This window comes from Hyperoodon ampullatus (assembly GCF_949752795.1).
Source record: "Hyperoodon ampullatus genome assembly, chromosome: 4".
NCBI lineage: Eukaryota > Metazoa > Chordata > Mammalia > Artiodactyla > Ziphiidae > Hyperoodon > Hyperoodon ampullatus.
This window is the reverse complement of record NC_136917.1, coordinates 47,697,927-47,710,970: the sequence shown is the minus strand read 5'-3', so window position 1 is coordinate 47,710,970 and position 13,044 is coordinate 47,697,927. Positions and strand designations below refer to the sequence as shown.

Here is a 13,044-nt window from a genome sequence, read left to right as displayed (position 1 = left end):
GCAGCTACCGTGCCAGAATAGTACTAAGTTCATATTAATCGAGTATAACTGAATCCTTACAACTACCCAGGTTGCCACCCCCATTTTACAGGTTAGCAAACTGAGGTTCAGATGGGTTAAGCAACTTGTTGAAGGTCGTCCAGTTAGGCAAGTGGTCAAGCTTTGAGTCCAGGTCTCTATAATCCTGGAGCTAATCTCTTAAGCCCCACAGTACACTCCAGTGTTTAAAGATGCATGTAAGGAACGGTCATGGGGGAGAAGCTGGATGGAAGGCAACTGTCACCAGGTGAGAGCGGGGGTGCCTGAGGGGGCTGTGGCAGAGGCACTGCAGAGGATGGGACAGGTGACAGCAGCTCTTTGGAGACAGAATGATAAGCAAGAGAAGAAAAAAGCAGCCAAAAAAATGGAGTAAAAGAGAAAAGGAAAGGAAACTGAAAAGGGAAAAGAGAAAGAAAAGCAAAGGGAGAGAATGCATGGTGAGGATCTGGTACCTGGTTCCATGCGGAGGTTATAAAGAAGGTCAAACCCAAACTCCAGTACCCATGGCCTGGTGGGCGGGAGAAAGCCCTCCTTCTGGGCCCACTCCCTTATTTGGCCTTTTCTGTCCTACACCAGTGACCCTGAGCAGCCCTGGGCTGGAAGGTCCTGCCCCTGGGACAGCAGGCCACACACCACAGTGCTGTTCAGAAGGGGCCGAGGATGCAGCTTCTGACTCCCTCACTTGACCTTGCCCTCTGGAATGTGTCTGGGTGGCCTGTGTGTGTGTCCTGGAGTGAAAGAGGGGCACAGACTCACCAGGTGGAAGAGGCGTGAGTTGGGAAGCGGGGGTGGGTGCTCCATGGCCGTGGGGGGAGGCGGGTAGCGGATCTGGGACCAGTCCTCAAAGCCACGGTGTTGCACAACGGGGGGCATGGGCGGGTAGGCGTAGGGGTAGGCCCCGTAGAGATGCTCCGGGTGGGTCTCCACGTGGTAGCGGTCTGCCGAGGTCTACAAGAAAGGCTGACATCTGGCTCTGGCCTGTGACAGGCTGCATGGGCCGTCCCAGTGACACCCATCCCATCTCCCGTTCTCTACTTAGAATCTCAGTTCTCTAAAGACTGGCATGTGGCCACGGAAGGCTGGCACATGCACACAAGAGTGGCACATGGGCATGGAAAACTGGTACATGGGCACAGAATATCAGCTATGATAAGTTAGTGTGTCCTGAGCACTTATTCTGTACCAAGTACTGTTATGAATGCTCCACCCGCATTACCTCATTAGTTAGCTGGGCACCTGAGCAAACGATGCCCCGCCCAGTGACTGCAGCACCCTGAAGGAGGTAAAATGCAGTAAGTGCTGCTTCCTCCCTCAAGCCTCCTCACCTTTGCTTTCCTCTTCTGCTGTCTCAGGGCATCTTTCGCCCTTTCCTCATCTTTGAAGGCTTTTAGCTGAGAGAAAGAGGGAAGGAGAGAAGACCGTTAGCCTAGGTGTTTCCTGGCCAGGCCTGGATCCAGGGCCTAACCAACCACAGCGTTGACCAGCCAGTGCATAAGGCACCGCTCTGGGCTGTCCTTCCTGGCCCGGCCCCGGGAAAGGGCCCTATGAGACACAGCACAGCCCAGGCTGCAGGCTGCAGGTGAGGCCTGCTCACCCATCACGGGGTGGTCTGAACACAGGTCAGGTGGGTTGCGTGAGCCTCACTGCTTCTGTGTTTTCGCATTAACACCTTTTAGTTCCAATGTGGGAGACAGTGGATGGCTCAGAGCTAACTCCTAAATTTGCTCTTTTAAGGCATGAAAACTGATTGTGGAAAATCAGAGCTACAGGTCAGAGAAGGGAAGGGCCTTTCTGAGGGCCACAGAAATGTGGCAGCAGAGCTGAAAGGAGAATCAGTGAGTGTCCGGACATCCAGTCTCACCAGGGACCCTTCAATCCATGCCCCCTCCCCGTGAGGACAGCCAGCTGCCCCCTCCTTGGTCCAGCTCTTGTCACCTGGGCATGCAGTTTCTCCACCTGCTTCTTCAGCTCTTCCTTCTCCTCATTCATACGCTCCCGGTCGCTGCGCTCCCTCTGGAAGTCCTCCTCAAAAATCTTCACCTGAAGGGGTGGGAAGGGGTGGGGAGGTGGGGAGAAAGGGATGAGGCAGGAAGGGCAGTTCTGAGTGGAGGCTCAGACCTGCTCAGGCCTAGAACCCTGGGCCTCCTGATGGGAGTCAGACATCAAAACTGGTTTCACCGCATCTCAAAAATCCCCGTGGGGAGGGGAACGGGTGTACCTCTGGCCCCCCACCCCCAAGTTCAAACAGAGTAGTTCTGGGTCTGTCTATCTTATATTCTGGGCTTCAACATAGGGATTTATTTGAAAAAAGGATCCATGCCAAAAAAGAAAACAACAGGTTGACAGCCATCAACCAGTCCCATCCTCTCCTTCTGCTGAGGCCCACAGAGAGATGGAGGCCACAGAAAAAGAATATGAGTGGAGGACTGGAGTTCCAGTCTCCTGGCTCCGAGAGCAGAGGGCCTACAAAACTCTCCCAAGGCTTTGGGGTGCCCTGGCAAGGAAGGGACGGGGTGGGGCCCTGTCTCTGCCTCTGCAGTTTCACATCCTTACTGCAGATCAGTGAGAAGCCGATCAGGCTCAAAATGATTTAGAAGGATCAAAAGCATGGCACCAAACACCACAGAAACACGTGAGAGAACCAAAACCTTTTCAACTTCCTTTCAATTCTCTGTATCCCTCAAGAAGAAAGTCTGCATTTTATGCTACCGTGTCTTTAACAGGTTTCTAGTACTTAACTTCCCTTAAATAAAGGGAGAGACGACTCAAGCTCAGAGTCTTCATCAGGCAACACTCAAGTTCAACAACACTATTTTACCTCTTACTGTATTTATTGTTTATAGTTACTTTCTATTTATGGCAAATAAACAGGTTTTCCCATTTATAGTAGAAATGTAAGTTCCCTTTTAAATAGATTTATTGAATTTATTTTAAAATTTGTTTTCAAAATATTAGGTAAATAATAGCACAGCTGGGGCACAGAAATGTTTAAGCCATGATGGTGGTAGAGGAATGACCTAGATAGGGATACACTGGTAGTGAGGATAAGCCTATATCCAGACAGGGGTCCTGGCCAATGGTCAGAAAGTGGATGACAGATTACAGCTTCCACATGGTTCAAGGCCCATCCTGGGCCCTCAGGAATGCTCCAGCTCCCACTGGGCACCTCCTACCTGACCTCTTCCCCCTAGCCTCACCTGCTGTTTCAGCAATTCATTCTGCGTGACCAGTTCCTGTTTCCTTAGCAGGCCTCCAGCTCCTTCTGGGCTCCCAAATGCTGTTGCTGGAGATGATGGGGAGGCCTGGATACTCAGTGCTTCCTCCAGGGCCTGGAATCAGGAACAGAGGAGACAGACCCATCATCAGAAAGCCCCTAGAAGTCAGGCCTCATTGGAAGGGTCAGGCCCCCTTGAAAGATCCCTTTCCTGATAACAATAATAGTAATAATAACCACCACTATTTAATAAGTGCTACCTTATTTATGAACACTATACACACATCATTTCACTGAATCCTCGCCACAGTCCTATGAAGAAAAGATTGTGACCATCATCCCCATTTTATGGATGTGAAAACTGAGGTTCAGAGACCTGAAGTGATTTGTCCAAAGTCACACAGCTAGTAAGTGGCAAAGCAGGGATTCAAAGCCAGCGTGTGATCTTAACCAGCAGCCTAACCTGTGGTCTTTATGTAGAAGGGAGAAATCTCCTTCCCTGAGGATGAGTGGCTCAATTCTTAGCACCCAGACCTAGAAAGAATACTAAGTCCTTTGGGGGAAGAAATTTCAGTCTCCTCGACAACTGCCTGCCCTGTGATTCTTCAGCTTCCGTAACCCATTCCCACCAAGCCAACCTCTCCAGCCCCAGCTCTTCTGTATTAGATTAGCCTGGATTTTAATTTTGACTTAATTAATATTTTACCTTTCCAACCATGAAAATGGGCTGAAACATCACCAAATCGCATTTTGAAAATTTAAAAAGCACCCCTATTTTACCATGTCCACAAGATACCTTTCCTTACGTAAACAGTGTGCTCACATTCTCTTATAAGTTTTCCATTAACTGGCTTTCTCCTTCAACCCTGCTAACGTGTTGCTTGAGAACTTTGGAACACCTCTCAAGACAACACCCTCATCACCACCTGGACTTTAGGCCCCTAGACAGCAGGGCCTCTGCTGGCCATGCGTCAGCACTGCTCACAGTGCCTCCCTGGACCTTGGGGAGATAAAGGAAACCTTCCCCAACTTGGACTTGGGCCCCACTTGGTCTCCAAGACTCCCCCAGAAACATGAGGAAACTGCTGAGCCAAGAGTAAATTCAGGATGCTCAAGGGGTGGGCTATGGCTGCACTGCACCCTTCTCCTCCGTCTGCCCCATTTTTCAGATGAGCAGGCTGAGGTCCAGGGACAGGGAGAGCCTTGCGTTAATCATCCCCACCAGCGTCTGTCCCCAGCTATGCCACAGAAACCTGGAGGGCAGCGACCCTGTCTGAGTCATCCCTACAACCAGCAGCATGTACGACATTCTGCCTGGATTTAGACCCCCAATTCCCCCAGCTCAGGACAGATCGTTCTTTTCCCTGAGAACAGGTCCCAGGGCCCCACACTCAGCATCATCAGCGCTTACCAAACACCAAAACCAAACAGAAAGGGTCACCCCCGGGGCCTAGTGAATGCAAACTCACAGCAGAGCTCGCTGTGAGCAGGAAAAGCAGGCAGAAGGGAGAGGCAGACAGACAGGACGGGAGGAAACGCTGAGCACAGGCTCCACAGCAGGAAAAGCTGAGCCTTAGGAGAAAGTTTCCTTTCAAAGCCCCTCCTGTCAGCTTGTTCCTTGAGCCCCTGCACTGGAAGGCGGGCAGGGGCTATAACCTGGTACCAGAAACAGCCCCCAGCCCAACCCGGCCCACTGCCTCTCACCGTGGCTCAGAGGAAAGGGCTCCCGCTTTACCTGGGCTCTCCCACCCCCACCCCGAGCCCCATATCTCCCTGGATCCCCCTTCTCGAGGGCAGAAACCTCAGGCCAGTGGTCATCCACTCCCTTCAGTAAGTTTTTCCTGAACACGGACGGGCTTGGCGCCAGGTGCTGGGGGATACATACCCTGGTGAAGACGCACACCTCCCACAGTCAGATGGGAAGACAGGTCATCGATAAGTAATCACAAGAAAATGCCAGAAGGGGTGTGAAAGAAGCTGCCGGTACTTTAGACACAGAATAGGGAGCTCAAAGGAGACTTGGGTTGGGAAGGCCTCACTGAGGAAGCAGTGTTAAAGCTAAACCTGAATGATGAGGGGGTGGCACTGTGTGAGCGAACAGCACGTCCAAGGGCCTGCAGGGGAGCAAGCATGGGGTCATCCCAGCCTGGCACTCAGCATGCAGGGAGGGGAAGGCAGAGGTGGCAGAAATCACGGGGCAGCACCGAGAGCCTCAGCGCCTTCGCCCTGACCCAGGAGTCGCCCCTCCTGAGCTGAGGGTCTGAGGCACCGGCCACAGGGCGGGCGCCGTGGCTGGCTCAGGGAAGCCCTGCCCGCCCAACGGACCATAGCCGAGGCACCCACCTTGTTGAGCCGCTGAATTTCCTTTTCCTGGTACTCCCGCTGCCGGGTGAGTGGGCTCAGCTGATCCTGCAGGTATTTGACCTTCTGGCGGAGCTCCTTGGCCTCTGCTGTCAGCTGCTCCTTGTCGGTCTGCAGGGAACACAGGACTGGTAAGCAGGGAGCCTCTCCAAGAGGCCTAGACTCCTTGACTGCCCGCCCCGCCCTGCGCGCGGCCATGCCTCCCCTCTCGCTCTCACTCTGCTGCCCCAGGATGCTCATGCACAAGGCCCCAGGCGACGCACCCGGGTGAGAGCGGTAATGTCTACATGGTCCTGTCCTCAAGGAAGGGGAGCTCAGTTGAATGAAAGGCCCCGGGTTCTGCCACCAGCTCCTCCAACAGTGAGCTGAGCCCTTGGGCGCTGTCCCAGCCCTCTCTGGTCTAAGCTCTCCTATCTGCCATACGTAAGGGGTTCGTAACAGGAGTCACAGGTGGGCTTCAGGAGGTCTGTGAGCCCCTAATCCGAGCACACAATTTTTTTTCTTTTTTTTTTAATTTGCGGTATGCGGGCCTCTCACTGTTGTGGCCTCTCCCATTGCGGAGCACAGGCTCCGGGCACGCAGGCTCAGCTGCCATGGCTCACGGGCCCAGCCGCTCCGCGGCATGTGGGATCTTCCCGGACCGGGGCACGAACCCGTGTCCCCTGCATCGGCAGGTGGACTCTCAACCACTGCACCACCAGGAAAGCTCCCGAGCACACAATTTTGACTGTGCAACTTTCTAGAGAGAAAAGCCACAGTTTTTACCAGATTCGCACAGGGGTCTTCTATGATGCACAGAAAGTGATAAGCCACCGCAAGTCTCCAAAGGACCTTTCAGCTCTTACAGTCTCTGAGCCCAGAGGAGATAAGACCCTCATAGAAATAAATGCAGCACAAGGCAGAAAGGGTTCCTCCACGGAGAAACAAAGTACTACTGTGAGGTTAAAGGAAAGAATACTACAGCTGAAAAGAAACCAGGGAAGGCTTCAAGGCGGAAGCACTGCTTCCATACCTACTATGGAACAATCCAGGTTCTTCATCGCAAAGAGCCACACCTGGAATGGCCCTCAGAGAGCATCAAGTCCTAGCCCCTTTATACGACAGGAAATGACTATCCAGAGAGGGGAAGTGACTTACCCAAGGCCACGCTGTGAGCTGGGGCTAGACTAGAACCCAGGTCTCCTCATTCTGGTGCTCTCTGTCCCCTTGCAAGTCAAAGGGAGTTTTTAAAATAGAAGAGGGCAGCACAGTGCAGAGGAAAGACCAGGCACACCCATATTAAACTATTTCTGTGTGTTTATTTGTGATAAGAGGCCTGGAAAGATACACCAAAATGGTAACCATGGTTACCACTGGGAAGAGCCTGGAATTGGGGGGGTGGGGGTGATGAGGAGAGACGGTCCAGGGAAACTCTCACTGTATCTGTATCGTGTGAACATGTCAATATCCTACAAACTAGCTGGTGAGCTGCTTTCAGCCAAAGATGGCCGAGGGCAGCCTTGGTTGGATCTTTGTGGGAGTTGTTGCGGACTCCCCGCTTAAGAGACTCCCGGGTCAGCACGGCCTCTATGGCCACGTGTTCCTACCCACAGGGCCATGCTTTTGTCTTGAAACATCCCGCCTTTCCCCCAGCTGACAGGGAAGAGTGTCAGATGCCAGGAACTTACCCCACCCACTAACGTGAGCCAGGGTCTGGCTGACAATCCCAAGCTGTGACTGTGCACTCACCAGAAAAGACAGGCAGTGTCCTCCCTAACACACATCTCCAAGGTACGGGGCGGTCGCCAAGGCAGGCTGACCGCTCAGAGAAGGCCCCTGAGTGTCGCATACTGATGGGAAGGAACTCTGCTGGAAATGGCCATTTCTAAGTCAGGCAAAAGCAGCCTGTACACAGTTCTCATGAAGGAGAAGGCATGGTGACAGAAATAAAATCTCCAGAGAGCCTGGGGGTCAAATGGCCTTTCCTCTTTAAGCTGCTCCAGGACCCTGAAGGGCCTTGGCCGGTGTCAGTCACACACATGACAGATCAGATGCTACTTCTTCAGGGGACCTGTTCCTGGGCCCCCCCAGAATGAATCCAGGCCCCCTTTATGCTCTCACTCTGATCCCTGTAACTTCTCCTGTGTCATACTTAACACACGTCTACTCATTTGCTTCTGTAATTAGATGTCCCACGTCTCTTCCCCCGAGGGCGGGGTTGACTGTTCACTGCTGAGTCTGTGTGCCCAGCACGGTGCCCAGGGCATGATCTGTTCAACAGTGACCAGATGAAGGACCGAATGAAGCTCTAATGGTGGAGCCCCTCGCCCACAAACAGCCATCACCATTGTACACATTCAGCAGCACCCAGCCCATCAAGTGTACTAGAGCAGGCCTGCAGAATCTCTTTTATATTCCGTGCTTCCCTGTGCAGTTCCCTAGATCATAAGATTTTAACTGAACCAAAGCTCTTCGGTATAAAAACAAGAAAAAAATGAAAAGAATAACTAATCCAATCTCAATTTTCAGATGGGAAACTGAGGCACGGGGAAGGAAAGTGCTTTTGCCTCCAGCCACACGGCCCTTGAGTACTGGAGTCAGAGATGGAACCCGCGTCTCCCGAGTCCCACCCCTGATTGTTTACTCCCCTAGCTCCAGACTGCTGGGGAGGAGAGGGCTGGCCCCCCGGAGCTGAACCTGGGGGACCAACAGTCACACTTGCCTCCTCCATTTCTATCTTGGACTTGGCCAGGAGGAGCTTGCGGTCAAAGTCGCGCTGTTTCTGCTCCCGCTCGGCCTCCAGGTCAGTCACCTGCTTCTGCAGGTCCGCCAGCTTCTGGCGCAGCTCAGTGATCTAAGTTCAGAGGCAGAGAAAGGGAGTGTGTGAGGGCCGGGGTGAACATCCAAGGTTCAAGGCTGCTGTGAGGGAAGCAGCATGCAGGATGCTGGGGATGCCCGGAGAGCCCAGCTGTGAAGCAGGACTCCAGCCTTGAGTTCCCATCACCCCCACAGTACCTTCTGCTCATACTGCTGCTTCATGGACCGGAAATGCTGGTCCCATTGCTTGTTCACTTCCAGCAGCTGCAGGGGAGAGATTGGGGTGGGCAGGAGATAAGCAGAGAATGACCAAAGAGAGCCAACTCCTCCAACACCAGCTTTGCAGGAGTGTGCAGCGTGCGTGGACGGCAGCTACACACACTGCCTCGATCCTGCGCTTCTCAAAAACGTCCCTCAGAGCAAATCACCTTTATCAACCACCACATTTTACCCTTGCCGGGAAGGCAAGACTAACACCAAGACACAGAAAGAGTATATAATTTTTATTGTAGAATTATGGAACACACACCCACGTGGAGGGCAATTTGGGACTCTGTATTTAAATTTCCAATTCTCGTTCTCTTTAACCAAATAATTCCACTCTGAAAAATGTAACCAAAAGAAGTACTTGTACAAGTGTGTAAAAAATATGTGTACTGTTGATCATCTCAACAATGTTTATATTGCAAAAAAATCTAGAGGTCAACCTCAGCATCAGAAACAGGTTAAGGAAATGATAGAATAAACAGAAAATGGAGCACTGCACAGCTCTTCAGAAATTCCGGTGCCTAATACATTGCCTCCGTTCTGAGATGATACTAATTATTTGCCATAATCTTGATATAACAACAATTCGAGGAAGAAAAACAACCCAACATCATTAAATTAACAATGGAAAGGGCATCCCAAGTTCAAAAACATTAAAATATGATAAAAAGTACTCAGAATTAAAGAAACACAGGGTATGTTTTACATATAAATAAATACCCTCAAGATATAGTTAATTTTAAGGAAAGAAAGAAAAAAAGCAATCTGCAATGTGGTATGTATGATATTTTTACAAACATCATACATTAGTAAGTACATAGAGAAAACTGAGGAATATGCAATGAACTGTTATCAACTGTGGTCATCTCCAGGAGGTGAGATTCTCGATCTTTTTATAATGAACATTATATAACTTCTGTAATCAGAAAAAAAAAAAACTTACAGTAATACAAAAAGAAAACTAAAATGAATATGCATACAAACAAAAGACCAAGGGAACATGACTCTCAGATGTGCTGGAGGATCAGGGAGGGCAGAAAGGCCCAGGGACTGGGACAAGGACCGGGCTGTGTGGAGAGGAGGGGCTCAGAGAATAGAGAGGATGGGGCTCCTACCTCTGGTCCAGAAATACCGGGGGTGGGGGACAGAGGAAGACTATGCACGAGACACAGGAAAGAGCCTCAACTTCTGGAGACTCTCAACTGATTAGAAGCAGTGCTGCAAGCAGGTATGGGATCTCTCATTCTGTGACAGTCCCTCCCTGAACCAGCTGCATGGTGAACAGATGAACCCCAGACTCCCCATTCCTGATGCTAAAACTTGCCTCTTATCACAACCTCTCTCCACCATCCAGGGTTTACCATGGGAGCCTTCCTAAGCTATCCCCCGCAGCAATTTTAGGCCATACCCCAAATGCCACCTCCTCAGAGTGACTCCTGTGGGTAGGGGAACTGATCAGGAGACAAGAGCCAGGGAAATGCAGCATCTCTCACCCATGGGCAGATGGTTCAGTAGTCACCATGGCAACGCATCACAGAGACCTGGGCCTAGCCAGAGCCAGAGGGCCAGGGAGGGTCTTTGTCCTGCTGGTCCCAGGAGTGAGGAAGGGTCTTCCCCGACCACCACCACTCCCTCCAGCCACCTACCTCTGTGCGCTGCTGCTCCAGCATCCTCACCTTCTTCTCAGCAGCACCCAAGGCTCCCACCTCTGGGACTTTACCTGCTGTCACACCAGCCTGAGGAGAAACACAGAGGGACCTTCAGCAGAGCCTCAAGTAACAATTCTCTCCCCTCAAGTAACAATTCAGTGCCCCTCTAAGGCTGCTCACCCATGAGACCCAGCCCTCCGTCTCTTGCCTCTCTACCCTCCCACCCACCAGGACACTGTTACTCGTCCCAGCTATGACTGAGTCCCTTCGGGAAGTCCATGGAGATCATTATTCCCCCTCCCTGACCCTCAGGGGCTCCCAGACCCTTCCCTCTCCCTCCCCCCCGCACCATGGCCACTTCTTTTCCTGCTCAGGCTCTATCTCTAAGGCATTGCCAGCTGCCCTCTCCTCCCCTACCCATCAGCCAAAAATGCTCCAGCCTGGAAGGCAAGAGTTACACATTTTTTTTAACATTTTATAAAATGTTTATTTTTAAAATGTTTTTTAAAAGATACACAAATAAAGATCTGTGTGCATGTGTGATTAGTACATGTATTTCCTAGCTCTGACCTCTGAGAGGGCCTAAAGCAGTGTCACTCCAATAGCCGTGAACACAGATCTTGGTTTCTAAATACCATTGTCTAACAAAAAGAAACAGGACTCCTTGGAGGAGTGGTTAAGTTCAGGCCTGGGGCAGGGAAAATATAAGGTGATTATGGAGCGACTTGTGGTGCCAGAAAGTAAGGAAGTGCTCAATCATAATAATAATAATAAGAAGAAGAAGGGCATGTCAAATGGGCATAGGAGACAACCTGAAAGAGCTGCCTATGACCAAAGCTGGAACTATTTGAACAAGAAAACAAATTGCAATAGTGCTGGATTATAAGCCAAAGAATAAAATAAATATCCTTGAGTCCCTATTAATAGAAAAAAATAAGTGAATAAATAGATGCAGGAGAAGAAAAATTCCAATTAGTAAATAGAGAAGGAATGAAGGAAGCACAAAATCACCATTAGAAGACTATAGTAATAATCACTGCAGGTGAGACCCGCCAGTGGATACTAAAATTAGTATAAGGAGAAACAGGACATCTGCAGTCTCAAAGTGTCTCCTCAAAAGTAAATATTTAGGGGCTTCCCTGGTGGCGCAGTGGTTGAGAGTCCGCCTGCCGATGCAGGGGACACGGGTTCGTGCCCCGGTCCGGGAAGATCCCACATGCCGTGGAGCGGCTGGGCCCGTGAGCCATGGCTGCTGAGCCTGCACATCCAGAGCCTGTGCTCTGCAACGGGAGAGGCCACAGCAGTGAGAGGCCTGCATACCACACACACACACACAAAAAAGTAAATATTTATTAACTACAAAAGGAAAATTAGTCCCTTTATTATGGAGAAAGCTGACAGACACCCCTTTAGCCAAATGGTCAAGATTGAATGTAAATAGACACATCGATATCATGTACCCTTGACATGATGCAAGATGTCACTCCAGTGATCTTCTTGTCCAAATCCATAACATCAGTCTAATCATAAGAAAACATCAGAGAAACCCAAGTTGAGGGACATTCTACAAAATAACTGGCCAGTATAACTCAAAAGCCTCAAGCTCATGAAAGACAAGAACCACTGGGCGCTGTCACAGACAGAGGGAACTAAGGAGACAGGACAACTATTGATAAATGCAATGTGGGATCCTGGATTCGATCCTGGTACAGAAAAAGGACATGAGTGAAAAACTGGTGAAATCTGAACAAAGACTGTAGTTTAGTTAATAGTATTGTGCCAATGTTCATTTCCTGGTTTTGATCACTGAACCACGGTTAGGTGATATGTGAAGACGATGGGGAGATGGGCACTCTCTGGACTATTTTGCTACTCTTCTGTAAGTCTAAAATTATCTCAAAACAAAAAGTTAAAAAAAATTTTTTTTATACATAGGAAGTGTTGGCAATTCCCTGGCGGTCCAGTGGTTAGGACTCTGCGCTTCCACTGCAGGGGGTGCGGGTTCGATCCCTGGTCGGGTAACTAGGATCCCACGTGCCGCATGATGCTAGCAATTCAGAAATTGAACACCAGCTCTATCTCCAAGGCTCTGCTTGATATAGGCCAAGACCCACACCCTTTCTGGGCCTCGGTACAAAGAGATCAAGCGAGATGGGCCCCAACCTCTGACATCCTGTGGGTCCGACAGCATTTGTCCTGGAGTCGTTGCCCACATTCTCTTTGTTCCTTGCCTTCCCATTCGCGTCCACACTCCCCTGTGGCTGGTGGGAGTGGGGGGCGGTGGGGCACGGTGCTGAGTGAACTTGTGAGGCTCAAGCGCCCCTACAGGCTAAGGTCTGTAAGTACACCATAGAGCCCGGGAGTAAGGGGAGAAGGCTGGGGGAGCCCTCCAGGGACCGTCTCACCTCCTTTAGGAAAAGTGAGAGATGGGCCTGCCCTTACTGGGGAAGGAGGAAGGGGGGTGCCGTGCTCCTGGGTGTACCCTTAACCTCCACAGAGAAGAGAGGCATCAAATCTGCCATTAAGAGCGACAGCCAATGTTCATTGTTTACCACGTGCCAAGTGCTAAACCTACTGTACAGGCATCACATCACTGAATCCTCCAATGACCTTCTGAGGTAGGTGTCATTATCTCCATTTCACAGAGGAGGAAACTGAGGTCAGAGAGGTTATGCAACTTGTCCAAGGTGGCAGCATTGACCAGAGGTAGAGTCAGCA

The 13,044-nt window shown here is 50.7% G+C and overlaps 1 protein-coding gene across 2 annotated transcripts in view; it reads right to left on the bottom strand.

Moving 5' to 3' along the window:
* Positions 1-13,044, bottom strand: part of TNIP1 (TNFAIP3 interacting protein 1) — a gene marked incomplete at its 5' end in the record, with an annotated part of 31,114 nt that overhangs the window by 2,613 nt on the left and 15,457 nt on the right. The window contains 8 exons of one of the 2 annotated variants that reach the window (XM_079702184.1): positions 796-987; positions 1,365-1,430; positions 1,954-2,079; positions 3,237-3,368; positions 5,597-5,725; positions 8,316-8,447; positions 8,609-8,674; positions 10,324-10,413. In XM_079702184.1, the coding sequence (XP_079558310.1) occupies positions 796-987; positions 1,365-1,430; positions 1,954-2,079; positions 3,237-3,368; positions 5,597-5,725; positions 8,316-8,447; positions 8,609-8,674; positions 10,324-10,413 (933 nt within the window). The remainder of the gene's footprint in view (positions 1-795; positions 988-1,364; positions 1,431-1,953; positions 2,080-3,236; positions 3,369-5,596; positions 5,726-8,315; positions 8,448-8,608; positions 8,675-10,323; positions 10,414-13,044) is intronic. The other variant, XM_079702185.1, reaches the window with a different exon arrangement.